We start from the raw sequence: 22,946 nt of genomic DNA, 5'->3' as shown, positions 1-22,946 counted from the left end.
AGCTAATACAAGGGCTGAGAATGAGAGTGGATTTTATGTACCATCATTGTTTGAACTGACTGCACCTTACAAGGAAACTGGTTCTGTAATCCTGGTCAACCTAAAATCAAAGAGCGTTCCATTCAGCAGGGGAGCTTGAGGTTCTCTATATACATCCATAGGCAAGGGTTAAAAGAGATCCATTCCAAAAACCCATGTCATCATATAAATAAGATATTAGACTTGATTTCCCTTCAAATTAATTCATCTTTGCCTAAACCCATGAAGAAAAGATACTATAAATATTCAAATCAGTCCTGTGTTCTCTTAAGCTATTTTTGCTCCCAAACAGTCCCAAAGAGCTGAACTCACACACCCCCAAATGCAAAACTAAGGTATCATAAGGTTTCCCTTTTGCTCCCCAGTGACTATTCAGAGCACATAAAATTACACAGAGTCAGAAAAATAAAGAACACGTTTCATGGACACTAGCCTTTTCATCAAGACAAAGACAACTATTTACTTCAGCAAATACTGGGTCTTTTAGAAGCTTTATGAAATGCTGTATAAAGCATGGAACTTCACTTTGCACATAAACAATTCCATCCTTAAGCTTAAATATATAGGCATGATGGGGAAAACTACATGGATAGGAATATATAGAATTTTTTCAATCACCATCATTTACATTAGAAATTTCTTTATACAAACATCTTAACTTTAAAAAAAAAAAAAAAAAAAAAGAATTAGGAATGGCAAGAACCCTCCCAGGCTGCAGAAAATCCAGCTTCTCATTTAGCAGTCTTTCACTGAGAGACATGAGTGATGGCAGATGAAGGCCTCTTAAGAATAGACTCCACAGAAAACGACAGCGGTTCATTCACTGAGAGTTTTGTTCCAACATGTTTGGCTACAAAAAGGTCTTTTGCGCATCTATCTATTGTAAATGTGTACTTCTGGTTCTCCTTGACTAAACATTCCCTGTGTTTCTTAGGGGCCTCTTCAAAGGCCTCTTTGACAAATGATGTTTTCAGCTCAGAACCTGATTTGTCACTAAGTGTTTGCTGGAATAATGAATGGAATGGATTATGTTTAAGTGGCAGAGGGTGCCTGGTGCTTTCTTTGCTGATCTTGGTTAAGACGTGCCCTTGAGGTGCCAGGGAATCCGTGTCAACCATCGGAGAGAAATCACGTCGGGGTGGGGAGAATGCGGACCGCTCGGGGACTGCCTGGTGACCTTGAAGGTCATTTCTCAAGGCCTGGACCTCAGAAGTGTGGGGCAGCAACAGGGAGCCCTCCCATTTTGGGGCTGCATCACATCATGGTCTGCACTGAGTCCATCCTGGATTCGTGCTCCCTTCACATCCCAGCCAGCTCCAGGTTTCAGGGCTTGAACTGAGGTGGTGGCATTGAGCAGGCACTGCTGGTAGAGGAGGGTATCACTGATGGCGCCACACTTGGGCCAAACTAAAAATCTCGAGGACAAAGGATACTGTCTGTAAGTTGTGGCCACACTGACATTGGAAGAAATTAGTTCCATATTCCCAGACCCTGAATACTGCATGTTAGATCAAGGCACGCGGGCAAAAAAATTGCAGAAGTCCTTGCTGGGCGGTTTCCACTGGGGCTGGGCTGTAAGCCCTTTTGTAGGAGTTGTATTCAGGTCCATGCACCATGCGGTTGGGCAGGAACACGGCAGCAGCTTGGGAAGCTTCCAACATCTCCCTCTCTTTAAATTCTCTCTCCAACATAATGTTTTCCAACTCTTTATCAGCAAAGGCCCGTCTTTTCCTCATCCTGTCACTTACTGGGGGAGGTAGAGGCGAGGTCCCTCCCAGGTAAGTCTCTGCTGGAATGGGGCGGTAGCCTAAATTGAGTGAACATTGCACACAAAAGAGATTAACACTAGGGAAGGAATATCTGGAAATCCATAAAGGAACAGAAAGACTACAAATCAGCAGAATGATTACTTACAGTTGTATATCACTAGCATTTTTCCATACAGAAAGAAAAAGTATAGCTATAAATTCAATTTGAAATAGTTCCCTTGGGGGCAGGGTATCCATATTGTAATTTTTTTGCTGTTTTTTGTTCTTATTGTTTTGGGTTGATTTGAGAAGCATACTTTATTGATTGAAATTTTAACATTCTTCCCAAGCTCCTGTACATTAAGAGACAAGTCTGCTCATCTTGCTTCATTCAATGCTTAACTACTATCCATGTCATTTTTTCCCATTATTAAAAAAAAATCTATACCTAGAGCTGATGTCACTTTTATTTTCTAAAGATGGCTCAATATGTACACATTGTTACAGTGGTAGAATAATCCAAGGAGAACTAGGAAAAAAGAGAAAGAAAGAAAGTTAAAGCAGATTAGTAAGAAGAACAAGAAAGAAAGACTTCAGGCAATAGAGAAGCACAGAAATTTTTAAAGATCTGTGAACTAGTCAAATGCACTCTGCAGTAAACATTTAACCAGGGTCCCACCCCCACCCCAACTATCCGTACAAACAAAAAATGGGGGAGGGGCGAACACCCGGCTATACTGAAAATAACTGGTCTAAAATTATTTTCCCAAGCTTTAATTATGTTGGCCAGATACCAAAATGGTTGAACAAACAATCATTAGAACACAGATTAAGTCATCACACATTTTATGAATAGGGATAAAGAAAAAAACAAAGATTGGTGTAATATAAATAGAATTCCTGGCAGCTTAAAATATTATGAGTATTTCTTCATCCCCAAGCACTTACCAATATCAAATTTGTTTGAAGGATCCATTGTGATATTTGTGTTTACATAGTGACAAATCCATCATACTCATTTGCAAATAAAATAAAATTTGAAAATTAATGTTTCCATTTCTATGGTTCCTTTTTGCCAGGAGGTTATTTACTTGAATTTACTATTCCATTTAGTCCTCCTACTTCTCAAGTTGCTTTGGCACTATTTCAATTTATCTATGTGGTCCCTATGGTTATATATCTGTTTACCCAGTGTGTAACCAAATTCATTTTTAATGCATGAGAAACCATACTAAGGTCACAAGTACACAGCCCAGGGTGAGACATGAATAAACTGGGACCAACCCAATTCATAAGCCACACAAGAAAAAGAAAAACATTTACTTTTAAAAAATTGTATCTATTTTTTTTCATGAAGTGATGGCAATTACAGCGAACATAAACTTTCTATTTACTTAAATGGTGAAAGGCCATACGTATATTATTTAGCCAGTCAATAAATAAATTCCATGCCCACATAGAGACATCCTCACTTGACTTACTCCATTTAGCTCCGCGGTCTTGGTACAACAAAGGAAAAAAAATTTTCTTGCCTTCCTCCCAGGACATCTGCTCTGATCATTTGGCCGTTTATTTTGTATGTCCCTCATACTGGGGCAAATTTCATATATACTCCATGTTATCTCATTAACTATTAAGCAGACATCAGAATTCTTAAACTGATGGCCACAAAAGCCTTCAGAGTTATGTGAGGTTCATTCTCCGAAGTCGTGGGAAGTACTTAGTACCTTCGCCTTAGATGGATCGTTCATAGATCAATAAATGTTAATAAATGTGACTGAGTGATGAGAGGCACTCAGAACGCGAGTTAAAAGCAAAAGGATCATTTTGCGTTGCTTTACCTTCTAAAATGCTTTTGGCCAGCAAACTGGGTGCCCTAACCTGTCTCTGGTACACGGCTTTGCGCTCGAAATTATTCTGTTTGCCGGAAAGCCCCTTCTTGTCCTGTAAATGCAAAAAAACAATTGGTAATACCCCGAAAGAAAATGTGGGAAAGCAAAGCAAAGGACGGGACCTTAGCAAGTCGTCTAGAAACTCTTCCCGGTTTAAATGCATTTATTTCCCTATCCCGTGTGAAAAGGATTCCAAAATAAATTCATATCAGAGCCCCGTAACCCGAGGGCCACCGGCCAGAGGCTCTGACCGAAGCCGCCAAATGGTGAACAGGGTCCTGGACCTTCTCTGGGCCTCTTTGCTAGAATCACTCACCCGGCAGAAGATATGGGGCCAAAAATGAGGGGACAGAGGGTGGGCGGTGAAATCCACCGTCCGGGAGGTGGTAGGAGTCCCCGCCCCGAGAGAACGCTGCAGCCGACAGCCACGGCCTTGGAGTCACCCGTCTGGATGAAGGTGCCCGGGGGGCTGCCTTAGGACGTGAAGCAGGGCTAGTTTCTCCCACTGGTGGGATGAATGGGAAGGGTGTGTTGGGGAGGAGGAGGGAGGGAAATGAGAGGGTTCCTGTCTCTTAGATTCTCTGGGGTCTGGCTCTTGAACGCTGCAAACTCTTGAGTTATTCACTAGGCAATTAGGGATGAGGGCGAACAAACTATCCGGGTTGCCGGGGCCTCAGGAAAAGGGGACACACCGCTGCCGCCAGATGGGAGGGATTCCCGGCCCTTCCTCGCCAGAGTCCAGCCCAGCCGGCCGCGGGGAGCGCGTGGAAACGCAAGGGTGGGCGCGGTAAGAGGCCTAGCCCCGGACCACAGCCGCCTTGCATCCAGGACGCTCCCCGGCGTCCTCGGAAGGCTTTCCTTTGGGATAATTGCCTTTGATTTGTGCAGTGTTCCCCCTCCAACCCCTCCCCACAAAAAGGTAAAATCAAAAATATCCTCCAGGCCCAGAGTCTGAGAGGAGGCCCCATGAAGCCTCCCTGTGCAGGAAAACATGGAAATATAAAATCTGGGGTTCAGAAGAGCCACTCCCTTAAAGAAAATAGGCCTCTCCTCATAGCTAAGTCCCACGGTGGCAAGCGGCAGAGACTCCTTCACCGGCAATTAGATAATTTGCAGACAGTGATGACTGGCTTCTTTCTGCATGGCCTTGGGCTAGGGCACCTGCCACTTTTGGTCTCATCTTTAAAACGGGCATCAAGTTCTGCCTATCTCAAATAGCCGGGCTACAGCGGAAGCATATAGTGCGCTGCGTGCTGTGGTGTCCTTTTCCAGATCAGCACTAGTAGCACAAAGTGCTGGGCACTGGGCACTGGATCAACGACCATCCCCACCACCACTAAAATAAATTTCAAAATATAAATAAATAAGTAAATAAAATGACTTTCCTATAATGTCTCGAGCAGGCCTAACCACTTTCAAGACCTCTCCGAGTTCTTTTTAAATACATCTTATCTTCCAAGTTCCCCAGCGATGCCCACAGCTTCCTGCCCTCCCGATCTTGGAGCCAGAGTGGTTAAAGAAGCATCCTCACCACCCTTCCAAATAAAAGCCAAGCACCTTGAAGCCCTGGCCCCGTGTGCAGGAAGCAGTCACGTCCCCTCCGGCTCCCCGATCCCATTAGGGCTCCGGATGCCCAGCCGAGGCGCGCCTCCGGGCCCAGTGGGTACGCACCTCGGTGGCCTGCTGCCTCCGGAGCGCCACCTGGGCGGCCATCACGCGCTGCCGCTCCACCACCAGCAGACAGTTGGCGCACTGACAGTCGCGCCAGCGGCAAAAGCGCTTGTGGCCCTTGAGGCAAGACACCACGCCGTGGTTGCGGCAGCGCGCGCACTTGGGCGTGCGGCTCAGCTTGCGCGGCTCCGCGCTGCCTCCGGTGCTGGCGCCGCGCTCTGGAAACCCGGCAGCTGCCGGTGCGGGCTGCGGCGCCGGGGTCTGCCTCGGCCGCAGCTCCCCGTGGTGCTCGGGCTCGCTCCGCGCCCCCGGGGAGGCGCCTGCCTCTTCGCCGTCGCCCTCCTCCTCCGCATCTTCTTCGTCGTCGTCGTCGTCCTCCTCCTCCTCGCCTCCCCCCGTCGGCCTGCGGAGGGCTGGGCCCAGGCGGCATTGGCCGCCGCTCCCCGCAGCCGTCGTCCTCCAGCTCCAGGCTCTCCACGTCGATCTCCCAGTCCCCGGCAGTCGGTCCCGCCTGTTGGTCGGCCATGGCGTGGCGCCCGCTCGGGCCTGTGCACCGCGGCCCGCAATCTAGGGGGACATAACGATACCCAAAGACCCACCGGCCGCTATCAGGGACCATCCCCGAGCCTCAGCCCAGAGCTCTTGGTCTGCCCGCCTCCGGCCCTTGAGGAGCTGGATTCTCTACATGTCACATCCAGGCCACACGTGTTTTCTTGTATCTTTAAAGTCCCGCCGGGATCCGCCCACCCAACAGGGTCTTCTATTAATTATAAGGTCTCTGTAAGCACCTGATTTTTAACTGCCGCCCGCTCTCACTTTACACAGGCTTTCTGGACAAGTCTCTGGGAAACTCACGGATCTCACACACACGCGTCTTCTGTCCAGCTAGGCCGACCTACGACACTGCTCTATACCCAACCACTATCGCTATGACGAATATGAAAATATCAACGGGAAAATTGTTTTCCTTTTGATAAGGAGCCTTCAGACCCAGCGAGGTACCACCTTATCCTTCCCAAATGCCTCTCATCTTCCCACACTACCACAAGTTTGGGGAGGGCCTCTCATCTCCCCGCCAAAACATCCGGTCAGAAACCAAAGTTGTTCTGTTGTCAGTAGAGCCCCATAGGGACCCTGGGCACGGAGTTGCAGATGCCCGTCCTGGACTTAGTGTTTGGGCCGCGCGGGGATGAGCCCGGGGTGGTCTATTTACAACGGCCTTGATATTCATCTTTAAGGCAAGGCATCCATTTAAAAAAAAAAGGAAAGAAATAAAAAGAAAGAGAGAAAGAGGCGATAAGGAAAGATGATCCATGACTTTTGCCCTCCCTGATACCCCAATAGGCATCACCGAACTTACCAAGAGTCTAAAGCCCGGGCTAGCAGCAGGAACAAAAGATATCCAACCTTAGGATCTCGCTCTCAGGCTGTGCTTGCAAACAGAAATCGGGGTCGCCACGGGGTTGCTGGAAGCCCGGAGCCCACTGGATTTCTGGGGGTGGGGGGATGGGGGGGGGGAGCGGGATGAGAAAATGAGTCAAGTCCTAGCCGCCTCGCCCGCACATCCCGGACCCCGCAAAGTTCCGATCTGTCCTCTGCAGCCCAGGAACTTCACCTCGCAGAGGCCGCTTTCGGCTTCCTCACACCCAAGTTGGGCCGGAACGGTAGGGCCGCCCAGCCCCAGCCTGGCTCACTCAGCAGGATTCCGGAGCAGGAGGGCTGGCGGCCAGGCACGCAGCCTCCGTCCCGCGCAGCTCCCCTTGCTGCAGTCACCAGCCTCCGCTCCCCTTCCTAGTATTAACCGTTTGCGTCCCCGAGCTCCGCGCCCGCTGATTGGCCGTTTATCAGGCGGTGTGCATGCTGATTGGCTAAGACCCGCCGGCCGCGCTCCCCCCCACTCCTCGCAGCCGCCGCGCTCCTCACTGCTGCGCTTTGCCTGAGTCCTCCAGCGCGGCCTTCGGAGCAGCCGGGTGGAGAGTCCCGGCTTTAAACCCGAAATGTGACGGCGCCTGCGAGGGAGAAGTCACCATTTATCTCGCGAACTTGGAAACTAGCAGAGACACATTCTTACGACTCGCCTTGTCAACCAGAGAAGGTAATAGACATGTTGTCAGGCGATCAGAAATGCTAGCTAGCGTTGGTCTCCACGTTATCAGCATCACCACGTTATCAGCGTCATTCTCTTCAGCTCAGTCATTAACCCAAACTGGGGAGCGGAAACGGGTCCTCTCTAAAGCGGCGCACTGCGGCGTCCTACTTTCTCCCGCAAAGAGTAAATCAATCATTATCTTGCACTAGGGCATCTGGTTAGAGGGCAAAGAACCTGCAGATGTTTTCGTGGCTAGGATTCCCTCATCCTGAAGAGCAAAATGGTTCCTCATTAACCTTCACCACGCCCGTGAGGCAGGTCGCCAAGTCACTTAGGATTCTTCTTTATCCTACATGTTTCTGCTTTGTCATTTACAATTATACTTAATTTGGGGGAGAACGGAAATACATGCCCGTAAGAGATTTAGGTACAATACATTTACTCTAAGCATGTTTTTAAACGTAAGCTCTTTTAAAAATACATGACAGCTTTTTCGTGTGCTTCAATGTATTTATAAGGAAAAAAAGACTTTCATCTCCCTCAAAAATCTCTCATATATTTAATGATAAAATTAAATTTACACCACATTGATAGAATTAGTTCTCTCATTCAACGCTGCATTCTATTTCTTAAACTAAATTTAAAATCACATCGACGCTTTTTAAATTATATCTTTAATCAATGTCTCTCGGATAGGCTCGGTTTAAGAGACGGATTAGGAAACTGGGTTTCATTGTACTGCGCACATAGTAGGCCCGCAATAAGTATTTGTTGAAGGAAGGAAATTGCTGAACTGGCTCCATTGTTACGTTTCTCCGAGCCTGTCAGAAAGTTAGAAGTTAACCAAGCTCGGATATGCTGGGGATGAAAAGGGGCTGTTCAGGAACTACTGTGAAACTACAGCGATCGGCCCGACGCGCAGGTATCCTCAAGCTTTTGGCGATATATGGCAAGTTCTTCTCTGGTGACCAGGCACTGGGACTTCCATTTGGGTTGGTGCTCCTCTCTAGAACCGCATGCGATGCTCGATGAAGGAAGTAAAGGAAAGAGTCCTACATATTCGCGTCCGTTGCTCAGTAGCTCTGGGTGTCTTGGAGGGGGATTTGGGAGCAGACCCGAGAACGCTGCTCCTGAATATGCAGCGAGACCCGGAGCGGTGCGCGCTCAGACACAGGACAAAAGGTTAGGCAGAGTGTTCTTACCTCTCCCGTGGCACCGCCTAATAACACCAGTGAGTTTTACATTTTGCATATTTTTTACAGTCATCGAAGTGCATTTGTTGACCTACGTTAGAGTGTTTGAATTCTTGACCTCAGCCCTGCGCGGTGTTGTCCCCGATTTTCCAGTGACGAAACAGGCTCGGAGAGGAGCCCTGGAAGGAGCAATGGACTGACGACACCTTGGTCTCAGGTCAGCCTCTGCTCTGACGCCTCAGAAACTTCACCGATCCTGTTTCCAGTCAGAAAGATTCACCATGCGTTCGCTTTTTTTTTTTTAATTTTAATTTTTATTTTACTCCCCGCACTCTCTGATTTTAGTCCCTAGCGTTCTGTGCAGCCCTCCTATAACAGGACCTGGCACGTTTTACCAGATCGTTCTGGCTTTTTTCAGCGTCTTCTGCTCGCTACATTTTTGTCTTAGTAAACAAGCATTTCAGAGCTTCTGCCTTGCGACAGGGCCTGCAAACTGCACACCCCCACCACGGCCGTGTGCTTTTATAGCAGGGAGTGGGGGTAAAGAGATGAAGTCAGTCCTTCACCAGTTATTTTAAATATTAACAATCAAGAAAATAGGTTTGCTAATTCTGGATAACTAGATTGCAGAAAAGGGGGACCGGGAGGGAATAGGAGGGGAAAGGAGTGTGTGGCTGTTTCCTAAACTGAAAATAAAGGGCGAGCTGAGCAGACCTTGAATAGGTTCGAATTTTGAAAGTGGGTTTTGCGCACAGTAAACCACGTGGGCTGAAGCCAGGAGAGGAGATGGGACTGAGGGACTCCAGGATGGTGGAGGCGGCTCGGAGCGTAGGTAGAGGACGAGGCCCTCTGACCTATCAGGGAGAGCCCAACATGCGTGCGCCGGGTCGGCCCCGAAGTTCCCGAGGCGACGGCGCCCTAGTGCTTCCTGAAATGGCCTGGCTCGCCGGCTCCAGGTGGGTCCGCCCAGAACCGTTTCCTCCCATATCTCTCCCCACCCTACCCCCAGCCCCAGCAAAAACCTGCAGAAAGCCCCACTGCCTGCTCCAGGCTTCCCCGCCCATCTCCACGTCTCCCCCTCACCCCCGCCTGCCTCACCCACCCTGCACCCTTTGTGCCGCACGTGTGGACACGTAGCTGTAACCGTGGTCCCGCTGAATACACATCCTATCCCTCGGCCGGCTCTGAACATCACGATCCCACCAATTGCTGAGAGATGAAGTTGGGTGGGAGGTAGTGGTGGGTGGAGGAGAGCAGAGGTTCTTTATCCTGAACTATCTTCAGGAAGTCCCAGAAGCTACGATATTGAATGCAAAATTACTTGCATTTTTTTTGTGTGTGACGAGAATAATTCAGTTTTAATCAGATTGTAAAAGGAATCTATGGCTGCACAGACTGGATAGTGAACTAAATATTCAGAAGAAATACGAGTCAGAGGACCCGGGCTCAAAGCTGGTTGTGCCACAGGCTGTGTGGCCTTGGTAAATTATTTTTCTGCACCTCAGTTGCCTCATCTGCAAAATGGAAAGAGGGTCTTCCTTAGCTCGGGTCGTTTTCAAGACTTAGTAATAACGAGGACAGAGCATCTTCACAGGATAGGAGTTCAACAAACGTTCGTTTAAGGCCCTGGGAGGGCCTGGCCGTCCGGAGCCTCACAAGCTTGACTGTCCAGCTCCCTTCTCGAAGTCCCGCCCTTAAAAGGGGTCAGGCCTTGACTCACCTGTTAGGTGAGAAAACAAAAGTCCTTTTGGCTTGTAAACTGATACCAAATTACAAAGCGCAATTCGGCGTCCCTCCTGTAAATTACAAAGCAGCGCCGCCAGTGTTGACTCTGCCCGCCAGGCTCTCTGGGGCGGCCGCGGGACCCCGCGTTGTTTTTGTAGCTTTCCTCCGCTCTTCTGAGCCAGAGGGGTTTGCTTATTTCCAAGCTGGCAGCGGCGGGAGCCCGCTCCATCGCCTTCCACTTTTCCCCAAAATCTCTTCTCACCCGGCACGCTTTTCAGTCCCTGAGCAGCTCAGACTGACCGGGTGCGAGGCCCCTCCTCTAACTAGTCAAACAAGGGAACCTGAACAAAAAGGCAGGGAGGGCGACTAGAGTTCTTTTTTTCCTGATAAGGGTGGCTTTTTTCCTCCAAACCGAGAGAGATAGAGATGGGGGGGGGGAGAAAAGGTGGGGAGCAGATTTCAAATTGGCTCTAGCTCACCCATCCAATTCCTTGCTGCAAATTCCAGCTTGTCTGCCCTCGGCGCCAAGCCGCACGCGCTCCCCACCTCCCGCGTGGCCACGCCGGCTCGGGTGTGGCTCTGGGTCCTTTTGTTTCTCCAGCCCGCCCCCGCCACCCTCCACCTCACTCACAAAGCCCCTCCGCCATCCCCACCAAGAGTTAAGCCCGCAGTGGGCCCGGGGTCCGCGAGTCCATTCCAGTTTAGAGGCCACGCGCCGGGGTTTCAGAACCAGACACGCAAGTTAGAATCCTGGATCTGCCTCTCCTTGGTTATGGAATATTGGGGAGTGTCTATAGCGTCCCTCTACGCCTCCCTTTACTCAACTGCAAAATGGAGCTAGCCTTAAATAAGATGACGTGTGTAACCCCCCTGGCATGGTCACCCACTTACACCTTGCATCTCACTACTTAGGAGTTATTGTTCTTGTTGTTTTCATTTTAACTCAAAGATCTGGCCTACGGCTTGCGAAAATTCAAAGCCCGATTTCCTCCCGACCCCGCCGTTAAGGCCTCTGGATAAGGATGGGGACCCGTAGGATCCCTCCCGCTCCACTGCCACCCAATGTCGCCTAACTAAACCAACCTAGCGCCTGGGGTAGTAGGTGATTTGGAGAAACGTCTAGGCATCTAAGTAGAAGTGCTTCGCTATGGCAAGTTAAGGCTTGGTTCCTCCAGAGATGACCTCGAATCCACCTCCTCTTGTGTAAAGCTCCTCTTAACTTTGTACTGTCTCAACGACTTCGAACGGCTGTGGACCCGGCGAAATAAATAATCCCAGATGGGACCGCGCAGATATGATTTCCCAATTTGGTTTGCGTAATCAAATATACGACCTGTCACAAGTAATGAGGATGGGGGAGCAGCTTGCTGAAGATAACTATTCTCTGCAAGACTGTTAGAATTCTCCCTTTTCCCCTGCTTTGCGTGTCCAAAAGGCTGAACAAAAGGACAAGATCTGGGCTCTTATTCCCCCTCCGTGGAAAGCAGGGTTTAAAACACAGATGTTTTAAGACCGAAAGGGAAGCGCTTAGTCCTCGCCCCTCGTTTTACAAATGCCGGGGGAAACTGAGGCTCAGTCAGAGAAGTTAATGAGACTTGCCAGGGAACACACAGCTAAATAGTGATTTCCCCTCCTGCTCTATACCTTCATACGTTAAAAATGTGCCCTTTGAGGCAGGATACGCGTCGGATGCGTGGACTGTGAAGAAATCTTTTCTTGCTAGCATATCTGAAGGACCCATTTGCCCGCTGCCCCACCTTCAGGCAGCTTCCATCCTCCATGCTGAGAGATTTGGCTCAATTCACCTGGGGGTCATGTAGCAGCGAGGAGATGAGACCACCACAGACCTCTGTGCTTCCCAGTATCCTTTCCAAATGATTAGTCAGGGGAGGTAGAGTCCAGGGTTGTACTGGGGGCTGTGTTCCACCAGGATGATGGCCGTGTTATGGAAGGCAGCCATCAGAGGATAGTGACTTTTTTTTTTGCCACATCAGGAGACACACAACACACACACAAACACAAACAGGCACATGCACAGTGCTCCTGCTCTGGGGTCTCTTGCAGCCTCTAGGGGCCTCGTGACTAACTGAAACAGTAAACCTTAACCCTGAGAATTTTACAGCCCCACTTCCATATTGGAGTTTAACATTTTTAAGGGGCAGATTTTATCCACACTCAAATTACTTGCCATATTTTCCCAATAGTCCAACTACCAAATAGAGAGGAATCAAGAAATAGGAGGGGAAGCAAAGTATTGGTGAGGTATGCACTTTGTCTATGTGTATGAGCCATCTGGCAAATCCTTTCACCCTCCTGGGCCTCAGGTTCCTTGACTGTAAAATGAAGGAGTAAAATTCAGTGATTTCTAAGTTCTCTCTCCAATATTGAAAACTGTAACAGGTTGTATAACTCCTATTTGATGGACTCGTTGCTCAAGTAGCACAGCAGTTAACTGATCAAGGGCATGAAGAATGTCCAAGAAAGAAAAAAGAAGGAGGGAGAAGAAGGGACTGGTGGAAGAGAAGGGAAAGGAGGAGGGAAGGAAAAAGAAATAGAAACAATAAAAAGACAAAACTTTGTGTTGATTTTGACATCTGGCTGATATTTCTGCTCCTCCATAATTCTGTCGATCCTATCTAGTCAAAGTTCTAGTAAAAAATGTAAAATTAAAAATAGTCTGTCAACTATTGAAAGGATGGTGACATGGGACTATCAATATATCTGAGACTCAAGTGATCCCATGTCTTGCAATCAATTGGCAAAAACACAAGACACATTTCAAAAGAACTTGAAAGTAGACAGACTCTCTAGGGGTTTGCTCTACTCCTGTTTTTGCCAACTAACCTAAGCCTTTGACCTTGGGTCACTCGCCATGATCCTTCCAGGCTTTAGATGAATACTCTGCCAAATGAAAGGGTTGAAGTTGAATCAAATCATCTCTAAAAGTCCCTTCCCGTATACATTTTATACTTCTAGGTGGGGTGAGAAAATGGGGAAGGCTTGCACGAAGTTTTCTCCACCAAAAACCCTGTTGTATGGGGACAACAGGGAAGCAGCCAGAAAGGAAAGTCAGCTCTAGTCGCACCCTTTACAACAAAGCGCTACATAAACTTTAAGGACCTAAGGACCTGGAGGAAATCTTCTCTTTGAAAATGCTGACCCCAGAGGGCCGGCGGGTGTTCTATACGAGGGAGAGGAGATGCTGGGGCGGGCAAGGGGGCCATGCCACTCGCTTCACACTGATTTACGCGATGGGAGCGCAGCTGCAAGAAACTCCCTTTACCTCCTTTCGACCACCAAGACCCCCTTAGCCCTCCACCCCGGCCTCTTCACTCGCAGAAAATTTATTGGCGAGGTGAGCCCAGGCTAACGAAACTGCAACCCCGGGCGCTTCGGGCCTCGCAAGAATGCTTTGATCCTCCCCCAGTGTCTAGCGGTCCCCAGCAGATTGCGCTGCCAAACGCCAGGGACCCCGCGGCGCCGTACGCAGCTCCAGGACGCAGCTTACCCCACATCCTCTCCGGCTCGCGGGCGCCGCCGCCCTGCCGGAGAGCCCGCGCGGGGGCGCTGTGGGACAGGCGCGCTCAATTGCTCCCCCCGGGTCCCGCTGCATTAAACCCTCGCCCTCTCTGCCATCTTTCCAAGGCGGGGTGGGTGGTCAGGGGCGAACAGTGGTAGGTATGGGTGTTTGGAAGGGCATCGACGGAGGAGGGAGGAGGATGTGGCGGGACTTCGCTTCCCTGGGAGTCTCTGGTCCCTGCTCCTTCCAACTATTAAAAGTCTACTGCGAAGAATGGGGAGAGCCCCTTAGACCTCCTCCTTTCGAGATGCCGCTGAGCGTGAAGGAGGATGACTTTGCCGGGAAGGAAAGGCAAAGGACCCCCCCGTTTGTCAGATTCTATACCAGAAGCCTTCCAGCTTGGTCTTATTGCCTCTTCACGGCACTTCCTGTTACAGATAGAGAAGCAGGTTCAGAGACCTCTCCAGGGCGCAGGGCTAGAGACAATAGAGGCCAGGTCGGAATTCGAAGCCATTCCATTCCAGCATCTCCCACCTCGAGTTAGCTAAAGTGGCCCTGATTAAGCCGAACCTAGGTCCCAGCTGCTTCCCCAGGAAACCAAGCCCAGGCCTTCCTAAGCCTCCAGGGTTTCTCTTTCAGAAGAAGAAAACTTGATCTCCCTGAGGTCAAGTTCTTGGAACTGTCCTCATCCTATACCATATCCTTGTCCTCAATCCTCAGTCCTTGTCCCCCTCCTTCCCTCCAGTCCTGCTTAAATGTTGCAAATCTTTCTATGAGGGCATTTTTGATGGGGAAGAGATTTTTGGGATTTCACATGGTAGCCAGTGAGGAATACTAAAATTAGGTAGTGGGATATGACCCAAAGACAGATGGGTTGGGTACAATGCAACCGTCACAGGAAGATGTCCAGACCAGCCTGGACACTGAAAGCAGGGAGGACCTGGAATCATTTCTGGGGCCTCCCCTCCCTACCTGTGAAGTTTTGAACAAGTAACCTTTCTAAGCCTCGGTTTGCTTATTTGTAAAAGGGGCATAATAAATATTTCCTTGCCTATCTAAACATTTTTCTACATTCAAAATGAAAATGAAAAAAAAAATGGAATTCTTTGGAAATCATAAAACACCGTGAGCAGATGCTATTAATGAGGTCCCCCTTATTTGTTCCCTTTAAAATCAAGAACATCATACATGAGGTAGCAAGTTAGTTGGGTAAGATCAAATAAGACGGTGTCTGTGAAAGGCCACAGAAAGAAATACAAGTGCTGTTTAATTAGTGATTGTTCAAACAAGTCCTTTGTCTCATATGAAGCTATCCTAATGTTCCTTCATCAGCCAAATAAAAAATTCTTATCTCCTTGTGGCCAGTGGGGAACAAAGCTTTGAAATGTTTACATAGGTTTCTTTATCCCTGTGGAAGCACTGGGAAGGAACATCATTCTCAATTTTAAAAGGAGGAGGAATGCAGAAAGGTAATAAAGCCTTTCTAAATAAACAGGGTGATCCAGATGCTTTTAATTTCTCTTCCAAAGAAACTTTGTGTTATTGTGAGAGAAAGGATTGGATGAGCCTCACTCACCTCAGCCTAAGGCTGCTTTCCAGCTGGAACTATAAGTTGGGCTATTTTCTTTTCCTTTTCCTTTTAATTATGTAAATTTTTAACAATATTCAAAAATAGGCCAAATGGTTTAATGAACACCCAGATATAACAAATGTCAAGGGTGTTCTTTTTGCCTGTCCCTCTCAGAGAATGCTTCGGACATTTGCCTTCAGAATTTGCCTTTCTGTCAAGTCAAATTGCAGCCCCATTAACTGAGTTGACAGGATTTAATTATAACAACTGGATGGAATTTCTTGGGTCTCAGATCTGACACTTTCTAGAACAAACAACCTTGGGATAAAACATTCAGGCAAAATACTCATTAACTGAGTACCCGGCTCTATGCCAGACACAAGCGGCAGAAGGGGAACTGTAACTCGGGATTCTAGAGTCTAGAAACAGAGCTGCATGTTGCCTGTTTTTCTAAAGCATGAGTTGTGTCATGCTTTTGGAGGAAACTTCCTCTAAAATGCACAGTAATCAATTACTCTCTCCAGGGGTTTAGAGTTGCTATACTGTAAGAGAGCCTGGAATTAGTTCCAAGAACAGGGAGTTCACCTCATCCCTGGCTTTAGAACTATGAAGTTTGGAGGACTCGGACTTCTACTCTTGGCCCAGGAATAAAAACACCCCCTGAGCTCAGCCTGAGACCTCTTTACCCATATCACATTCATAATAGCAGACAGCCTCCTAGGATTTCAAAGAACAGGTTGTGTTGTTGTTATTCATTCATTCATTCATTCATTCATTCCTCTTTCTCTCTTTCTTTCTTTTGTTTTTTCCCCCTACCAGTTTGCACAATGCACGCAGACATCTGTACACTTAACTTTCATCCAGTTAAGAGTTACAAAGCCTGAAGACTTGGCTTATCATTTTCCAAAAGAACTAGATCTAGCCTCAGTATAGAGTCCAATATATGAAAGCACATAATCAAGTCTCCAGTTATAGCATTCTCTATAGTAGTCCCAGATGCTGCAAGCCATTTGGCAAATCTATAACATAATAAATATTGAGGGTTCCTAATATTTGCTTAGCCAAATTTTTTTTCCTGCACTCTCTTTTAAAAATATGTTACTAGAGTTGTTGTCCTGAAATTTGTTTGTACTCTGGCAGCTTTATTTAAATATCAACCAGATGCAGACTTTCATTACAACTTTTTCCTATTTTTTTATTTTTATTTTTCCCTGTGGATGATTGGTGTTTTAAAACATTTTTTAAAAAGTCATTTTAATAGTCTGTTCCTGACTGAAGATAAAACATTTTAAAAGTCAGTGATCTTATTTCTATTCCTATTTTTTATTTTTTTGGAGTAATGAAATTTATTGTTCAAAAATTTATTGTGGTGACAAATGCACAACTATATGATGTTACTGTGTACAATCAATTGTATGGCATGTGAATATATCTTAATAAAGTTGAATTTTTTTAAAAATCAGTGAACTTCCTCATTTAACACATGTTTTAATTTTCCTTTCTGGCTATAGGATCATGGTTCCTGGATTTCAAATGTTTTGCAAGTCAAGAAACAAGGTGAGTGGCTTCCTAATTGAGTGTAGCTTAATGTTACTGTAATGGTGACTTTGCACCACAGACGGGGCCTGTCAATTACAACCTTTCACCCGCCACTTAGTGTTACACACACACTTCCACTCAAAGCATCTGCTTTCTCTCCCACAGAACTTTCTGAAAATATTATTCTTCTAGGGTGAAAGTTTCATGCATAAACTCAGCTCAACCAGTGGCTTTCTCTTTCAAAGAAAGTTTTGAGAAAACTATCACCAAGTTAGAGGGAGGGAACATATGCACTGGTTTTTAAATCCTAGATTTGCATTATTGATAATTAAAAATTGCAAGATGAGAAGATTCCATCCATTTACTCTGTGATAAGAAGACACTTGAGTCTTTTGGAAGTTACCAAATATTAGTAAAAGCAAAAGTGGTTTACAAATCATTAAAGATTACAGATTCTACACCATTTTATAAATACTTAGGATGGCAGAATTCTTCCATTTTTCTGAGGTTCCACAATTATAATACTCATTCTTTACTATAGGATATTGGTACTTGTTAGACTCAGACAAATAACTGTAATTTGTTATCATGGCTACAGGAGAGCTTTTGATTGCTTTTTAATAATTCCTCTATTTAAAAAAGAAATCACCATAGGGAAATAGAATACAGAAACTCTGATTATCCTGTGTCATACACAGAAATATAAAATAAGTGTCAGGAAATTTTTGAATATTCACCTAATGTTATCCATAAATAGTATTTTCTGGGACTATTCTTAACTGTGGAATTTGATCAAGAATTTTTTATAAATTTTCATGATAACGAGGTAACTTCACATTTGCTTTTGTCTATGTGCTTTTAAAACATAAAAGTTGTATTAACAAATTTCTCATACTTGATAAAAATCAACAATAGAATTTAAAGGCTCTTTAAAAGTACAGTTAGCTTTTACTTCTGTTGTAAAATTATTTCCCCAAAACTATAAAACTAATTAAGTTAATATGAAAAATACAAAGTCTGTGGTGGGTGGAACCAACCTGGTTTTTTGAAGGAGACTTATCTCAATGGTGCCATCCATTTAATTTCTATTTCTTATTAATTACTTGCAAAACTTTTCAATGAAGAGAGTCAACATGGGCAATTTTTAAATTATTCAATAATTGCAATATTCTTACAAAGGAATTTGGGAGCGTGATTTATGATGTGAACTAGAGTTATCCAGGAGTGACAGGCAGGGGATATTTCATGCAACTTTGCTTGCTTTATGCTACTAGGCTATTTGATAACCATCCTGGGGGATCCTAGTCCCAGTTCCACTGATGTTTTGAGTCTCATCTAACCAAGAGGTATCTAATCTCAACCCAAGTGAGCGGTACTAAGCTTCAGTACAGTCACGTTGACATTTGGGGCAGCTGTTTTTTGAGGAGTCGTAACTAAACCATTCTAACATGTTTGAGAAATTAAATCCGCATCCATCACACAGGCCATTAGCAGAGTAACACCCAGAAGACAATTGAGGCAACAAACTAAGTAATTCAGAACCTCAAATTGCTGTGTCCCAATCATTTGGGTTTTGGGAGAGAAGGAGCAGACCCTGTCTCAAACAGAAGTGAAGAGACAGGCATAAGTAGTAGTCAGTCCATGGACCTGACAGGGCCTCAGAGACCAGCAAAGCATTTATTTGACACCATTGGTATGGCTTGCCATTGGAGCAGTTTCTAAGCAAAACACACTTGTGAGGGCTGTGAGCCGACACAGTTTAAGGGACTGAAGTCTTATCTCCACCTCCAAGCACCCTCAAAACTGGGAATAGGCAGGTGACTTAATTAATTTTGCTGAACACCCAGGCTGGTGTAATGAATGTTTATAAAAGATAAAAACCCTGGACCCAAGTCTCCACCTCTCTGCAAACCAATTTATAACAGGAGGTTGAGCAAGATTTTCAAAGACTAGTTTTCATACTTTATATCTGGCTAAAGCTGCTAATGAGCTATGAAATAAATGATCATATAGATGAAATATAAACATAAAAAGTGACCATGGGCCTGCATAACTCCCAAACTCTGTAGCTAGCCTCTGCATGGCTGAGAGTTTATTTTCAAGGCCCGTGTGTGTGGCTCTCTGGTGTGTGGCTCAGTCTCCCATGCCCTCAGCCTGGCCTATCCTGTAGCTTTCACTGTTGGATCTCCAAGCCTCTCCAAACTCCATTCCTTTGCACCCACCAACCAGATACATCTTCCTAAGACATCACTCTATAGTCCACCCTCCAACACCATCATCCTCCCAGGACTACCAGTTGGGTGCCACCAGCCCTAACTCTTGTCCAGCTTGCAAAGCCATCCACAATGTCATTTCCCATTTTAACCTACAAGAACCCCCCTACACTAGGCTGCCCAGTGCCATCTAACACTTCCAAGGGGTCCTTACTAACACCTTCTCTATCTATATCCTTCACTGCTGCCAGCACCACCCACCCACCACCACCCCCAGTTTTCCACCATTCCCAATCTACCATCTCTTAAGGATTAGTTTAGATTCCACATTTTGTGAAAATCCTTCTCTGCCCATCCTATTCAAGAAATATCTTACTCCTTTGAATTCTGATTTCTCTTAACATCCATTTTCTTAATAGGCTATTGCCTTGCATTTTTAGTTATTTTATATTGTTTTATTAGTTCTTATCATTTTGAAAACCATTTTTCCAAATCTAGGCTGTAAGTTCCCTAAGGGTAGAGACCATATCTTAAAACTGTTCATGTTCTCAATGGTAATAAACAAAATATGTGGTCAATGGATATTTATTGATTAAATGACTCAGTTGTTAATTTGTGAGTAGCAAATAAAGGTCTTTGGGTCATTAATTAACAGACATTTATTGATCACTTACTATGTGTTGAGTCTAATTCTAAGCTCTGGGGACACAGCAATGAAAAAAACAATCCCCTGGCCTCTGGAGAGAAGACAGACAATAAACAATAAATAAGAAAGTACATAATATATCAGATGGCAATGGGTGTCATGAAAAAAATCCAAGGTAAAGGGAATAAAGAATTGGTTGAGGGAAGTGCTGTTTTACAGAGTGGCCTCACTGATAAGGAGGTGTTGATAGCTTGGGGGGGAACATTCCACATAGAGAAAATGGCAAGTGCAAAGTCCCTGAAGCAGGAATGTGCCTGGCATGTTCAAGTGAGCAAGGGAGACAGTTGGTGGGAGATAAGTATCTGGAGGAGTGGGTAGAGTGACAGATCACCACAGAGCCTTGGCTTTCACTGTGAGAGAAGATGCGGAGCCTTTATGGTTTGAAAGTAGAGTAATATGATATCACTTACTTCCTCCACATTAAAAAAAGAGGGTGTAAAACAACAAGCGGCAATTTATATCATTCAGCCTGAATGCTGGTCTAACATCAGACCAGCACTTGAGCTATTTGTGTTAATAAAAACACTACTACTATTATATAACATCTACCAAGGCTGAATGCATTAATACATTATCTAATTTGTTTCTCAAAACAATGCTCTGTGTCAAGAATTATGATGTCCATTTTGTAGACAAATAAATAGGCTTACAGAGGTTAAGTAAGAAACTTGCCCAAGATACACATCTGATCATTAGTGGTGAGTCTGGAATTCAAAGCCCAGGTAGATCCAACTCCAGAGCCCATTGCATTAACCACTGTCCATGGAAATAGCATAATCCTCAAACATACATTTCATTCGTTTAAGCACATATATTTGAGCATAGGTGAATTGTAAATAAAATAGCAATATAATCTGACTGCCCCACTTTGGTTTCGCTAACATTTGAGAATCTGGATATAACTTATTGGTAAGTGGCACTCCATAGAAAAGTGGTAAGTTAGACCACCATTAACTTTTTACTAGAGGTTCTCTCATGGAACTAAGTGGTGTAGGGGTCTGAGTGCAAAAGTTCTGTACTTAGAACTCCTCAGCTGCAGTATGATGTCAATTCAGACTCTCTACTGGCCTTGACAATACCCAGGGGACTAACAGGCATTTGCCCAAAGGGGAAGATACTGCATCTACCCCCAGGGGCAGAGGTTCTCAACTTCTGGCACCCATAAAAACCACCTATGAAATTATGGCTTCCCGACTCCCCACACACACACGCACTACCTCCCCCAAAACTGCAGCCCTGCAAGTGCTGAATCAGCAGATCTGAAGTGGGAACCAGCCACTCTGATACCCATCGAAAATTAAGAATCACTGATGTAAGGGATCAGGCTGTTAGTTTCATGGTCTAAGGGAGTTTGTCCAACTCTGACAATCACTGAAAGGATCACTAGGTAAGTATCCATTCAACAAATTTTTTTTTTTTCATTTTAGAATCATGAAATATTATGTCTGTTGGGTGAACTTCTAGACTCTGTCATTGGGTCAGGATATATAAAAGGAGGAGATGCTGACAGGTACTCATAAGTAGAAGTGAGTAGGAACTGCTGTCATTTTGAAGAAAGGGACCCACTGGCCTCCTGGATATCTCTGGGTCTTTGAATCAGAAAGCAGCAGTGGCCGGAGGGAGGATGGCAAACGGCTTTCAGTTCCAGTAGGAACTCTGATTGACAGTTTGTGGTCTCCAGGAAAACTACACCTTGAAAAGGATTCTGAGGGTGGGCAAGCAAGAATGAGTGATTGATTAGCAACCATGTACAACACGGGTGTGCAGGCAGAACAACAAACTGTATTTGCATCTACTGGCATGAGATTAGGGAATTCAATAAGAGAAAATCATGTTAGAGAAAGGCATCCTGCCTGACCAAAAGAAAAATAAATGTCAAGAAACATCAAAATGGATGCTTATGTAAAAACCCATCTAATCTCTAACCATAAGAGTAGCCAGATTGAGATTTCATTAGACAGCCAAATCTTTATAATCCTATTCATTAGCTGACCTAACATGCTAGTATTTAAGAGGATAGATAAATATAATTACCAAGCAGTTTATCAAGCCCATCATGGTTACTGAAGCCATATTTTAGTCTAATCCCACAGCTGGATCAAGGCCATCAACAATTAGCTAATTAGCAAACTGTCAATGTGCTGACACTGTTATTCTCAATCTAATGGTTTGTTTATTTAACTGTTGGCTACTGTTTCTATTATGGGCCATTCCTTTCATGTTTTCTGAGCTTGGCAAGTGTGACATTTTTTTAAGGCATATTGTTGGTTAGTTTTAATATTTTTTTAGGTATCTGCTTGTTGGACAGTTAAGTAAACATATTCCTAGGCTGAGAATATATGTGAAAAAACATATACCAACACCCTGATCTTTAAAAATATTTAGGCAGTGGAGGACACGATCCATTTTTTAGGTCACTTTTCTCTCCGTAGGCAAAACAAATCTTAAAACTATCTTTATTTATTTCTCCTATTTTTATGGAACCATCTATTAAATGTACTTTTTAAAATATTTCAATATCCTAAATTAAACATAGTTATTTTCTATTTTATGTAACTAGTATATGTTATTTTTTAAATACTACAATATCTTACATTATGCATAGCTATTAATTTTTCTACATGACAAATTAGGCATACTTCACCATGAAGATTTGTTGATTCTGGAAATATAATAAAGAAAATCTCACGTGAAAATGTGTACATGTGCAAACATCTCATTATTATGCTATAGAATTAGAGATACATAGAATTTGAGAGCTGGAAGGGAACTCAGAGATCACTTTATTCAAGTGTTGTTTTTTTTTTTTTTTTAATATATTTTAACTTAAGAACACTTCTCCAAAAGAAAGCTTCGTAGAAGGCCCAAAAGCAAAACAGATACACTCTGAGCTACCCCTACTGAAACAGGAGTGGGATCCTGGGTTTCTCAGCTTCCCTGCACCCAGCCCAGCACAGTGGTCCCTAAATCATGGAAAGCAAGGTTTCATCAGGATATATACAGGATTTGTTTGCTTAGCATTTCAACACCAGCCTAGGAGC

At 45.1% G+C, this 22,946-nt stretch overlaps 1 protein-coding gene and 1 long non-coding RNA gene across 2 annotated transcripts in view; one reads left to right on the top strand and one right to left on the bottom strand.

Annotated features, from left to right (window-relative positions):
- Window positions 1-473: 473 nt before the first annotated feature.
- On the bottom strand, window positions 474-7,106 carry DMRT2 (doublesex and mab-3 related transcription factor 2). Its single transcript, XM_037797447.1, is given in 8 exon segments — window positions 474-1,289; window positions 1,292-1,594; window positions 1,596-1,846; window positions 3,629-3,731; window positions 5,351-5,746; window positions 5,748-6,581; window positions 6,711-6,842; window positions 6,966-7,106. Coding segments are annotated over 6 exon segments (1,779 nt in total). The 5' UTR covers window positions 5,970-6,581; window positions 6,711-6,842; window positions 6,966-7,106; the 3' UTR covers window positions 474-785.
- Window positions 7,107-7,309: 203 nt separating this feature from the next.
- The window catches only part of LOC119504943, a 39,002-nt gene continuing 23,365 nt past the window's right edge, over window positions 7,310-22,946 (top strand). The window contains exons 1-2 of the long non-coding RNA XR_005210657.1: window positions 7,310-7,445; window positions 16,959-17,004. This is a non-coding gene — a long non-coding RNA (uncharacterized LOC119504943). The remainder of the gene's footprint in view (window positions 7,446-16,958; window positions 17,005-22,946) is intronic.

This window comes from Choloepus didactylus, chromosome 10 (genome assembly GCF_015220235.1).
Source record: "Choloepus didactylus isolate mChoDid1 chromosome 10, mChoDid1.pri, whole genome shotgun sequence".
Lineage (NCBI taxonomy): Eukaryota > Metazoa > Chordata > Mammalia > Pilosa > Megalonychidae > Choloepus > Choloepus didactylus.
The sequence above is the reverse complement of the archived record's forward strand: the minus strand, read 5'-3'. Positions and strand labels throughout refer to the sequence as shown.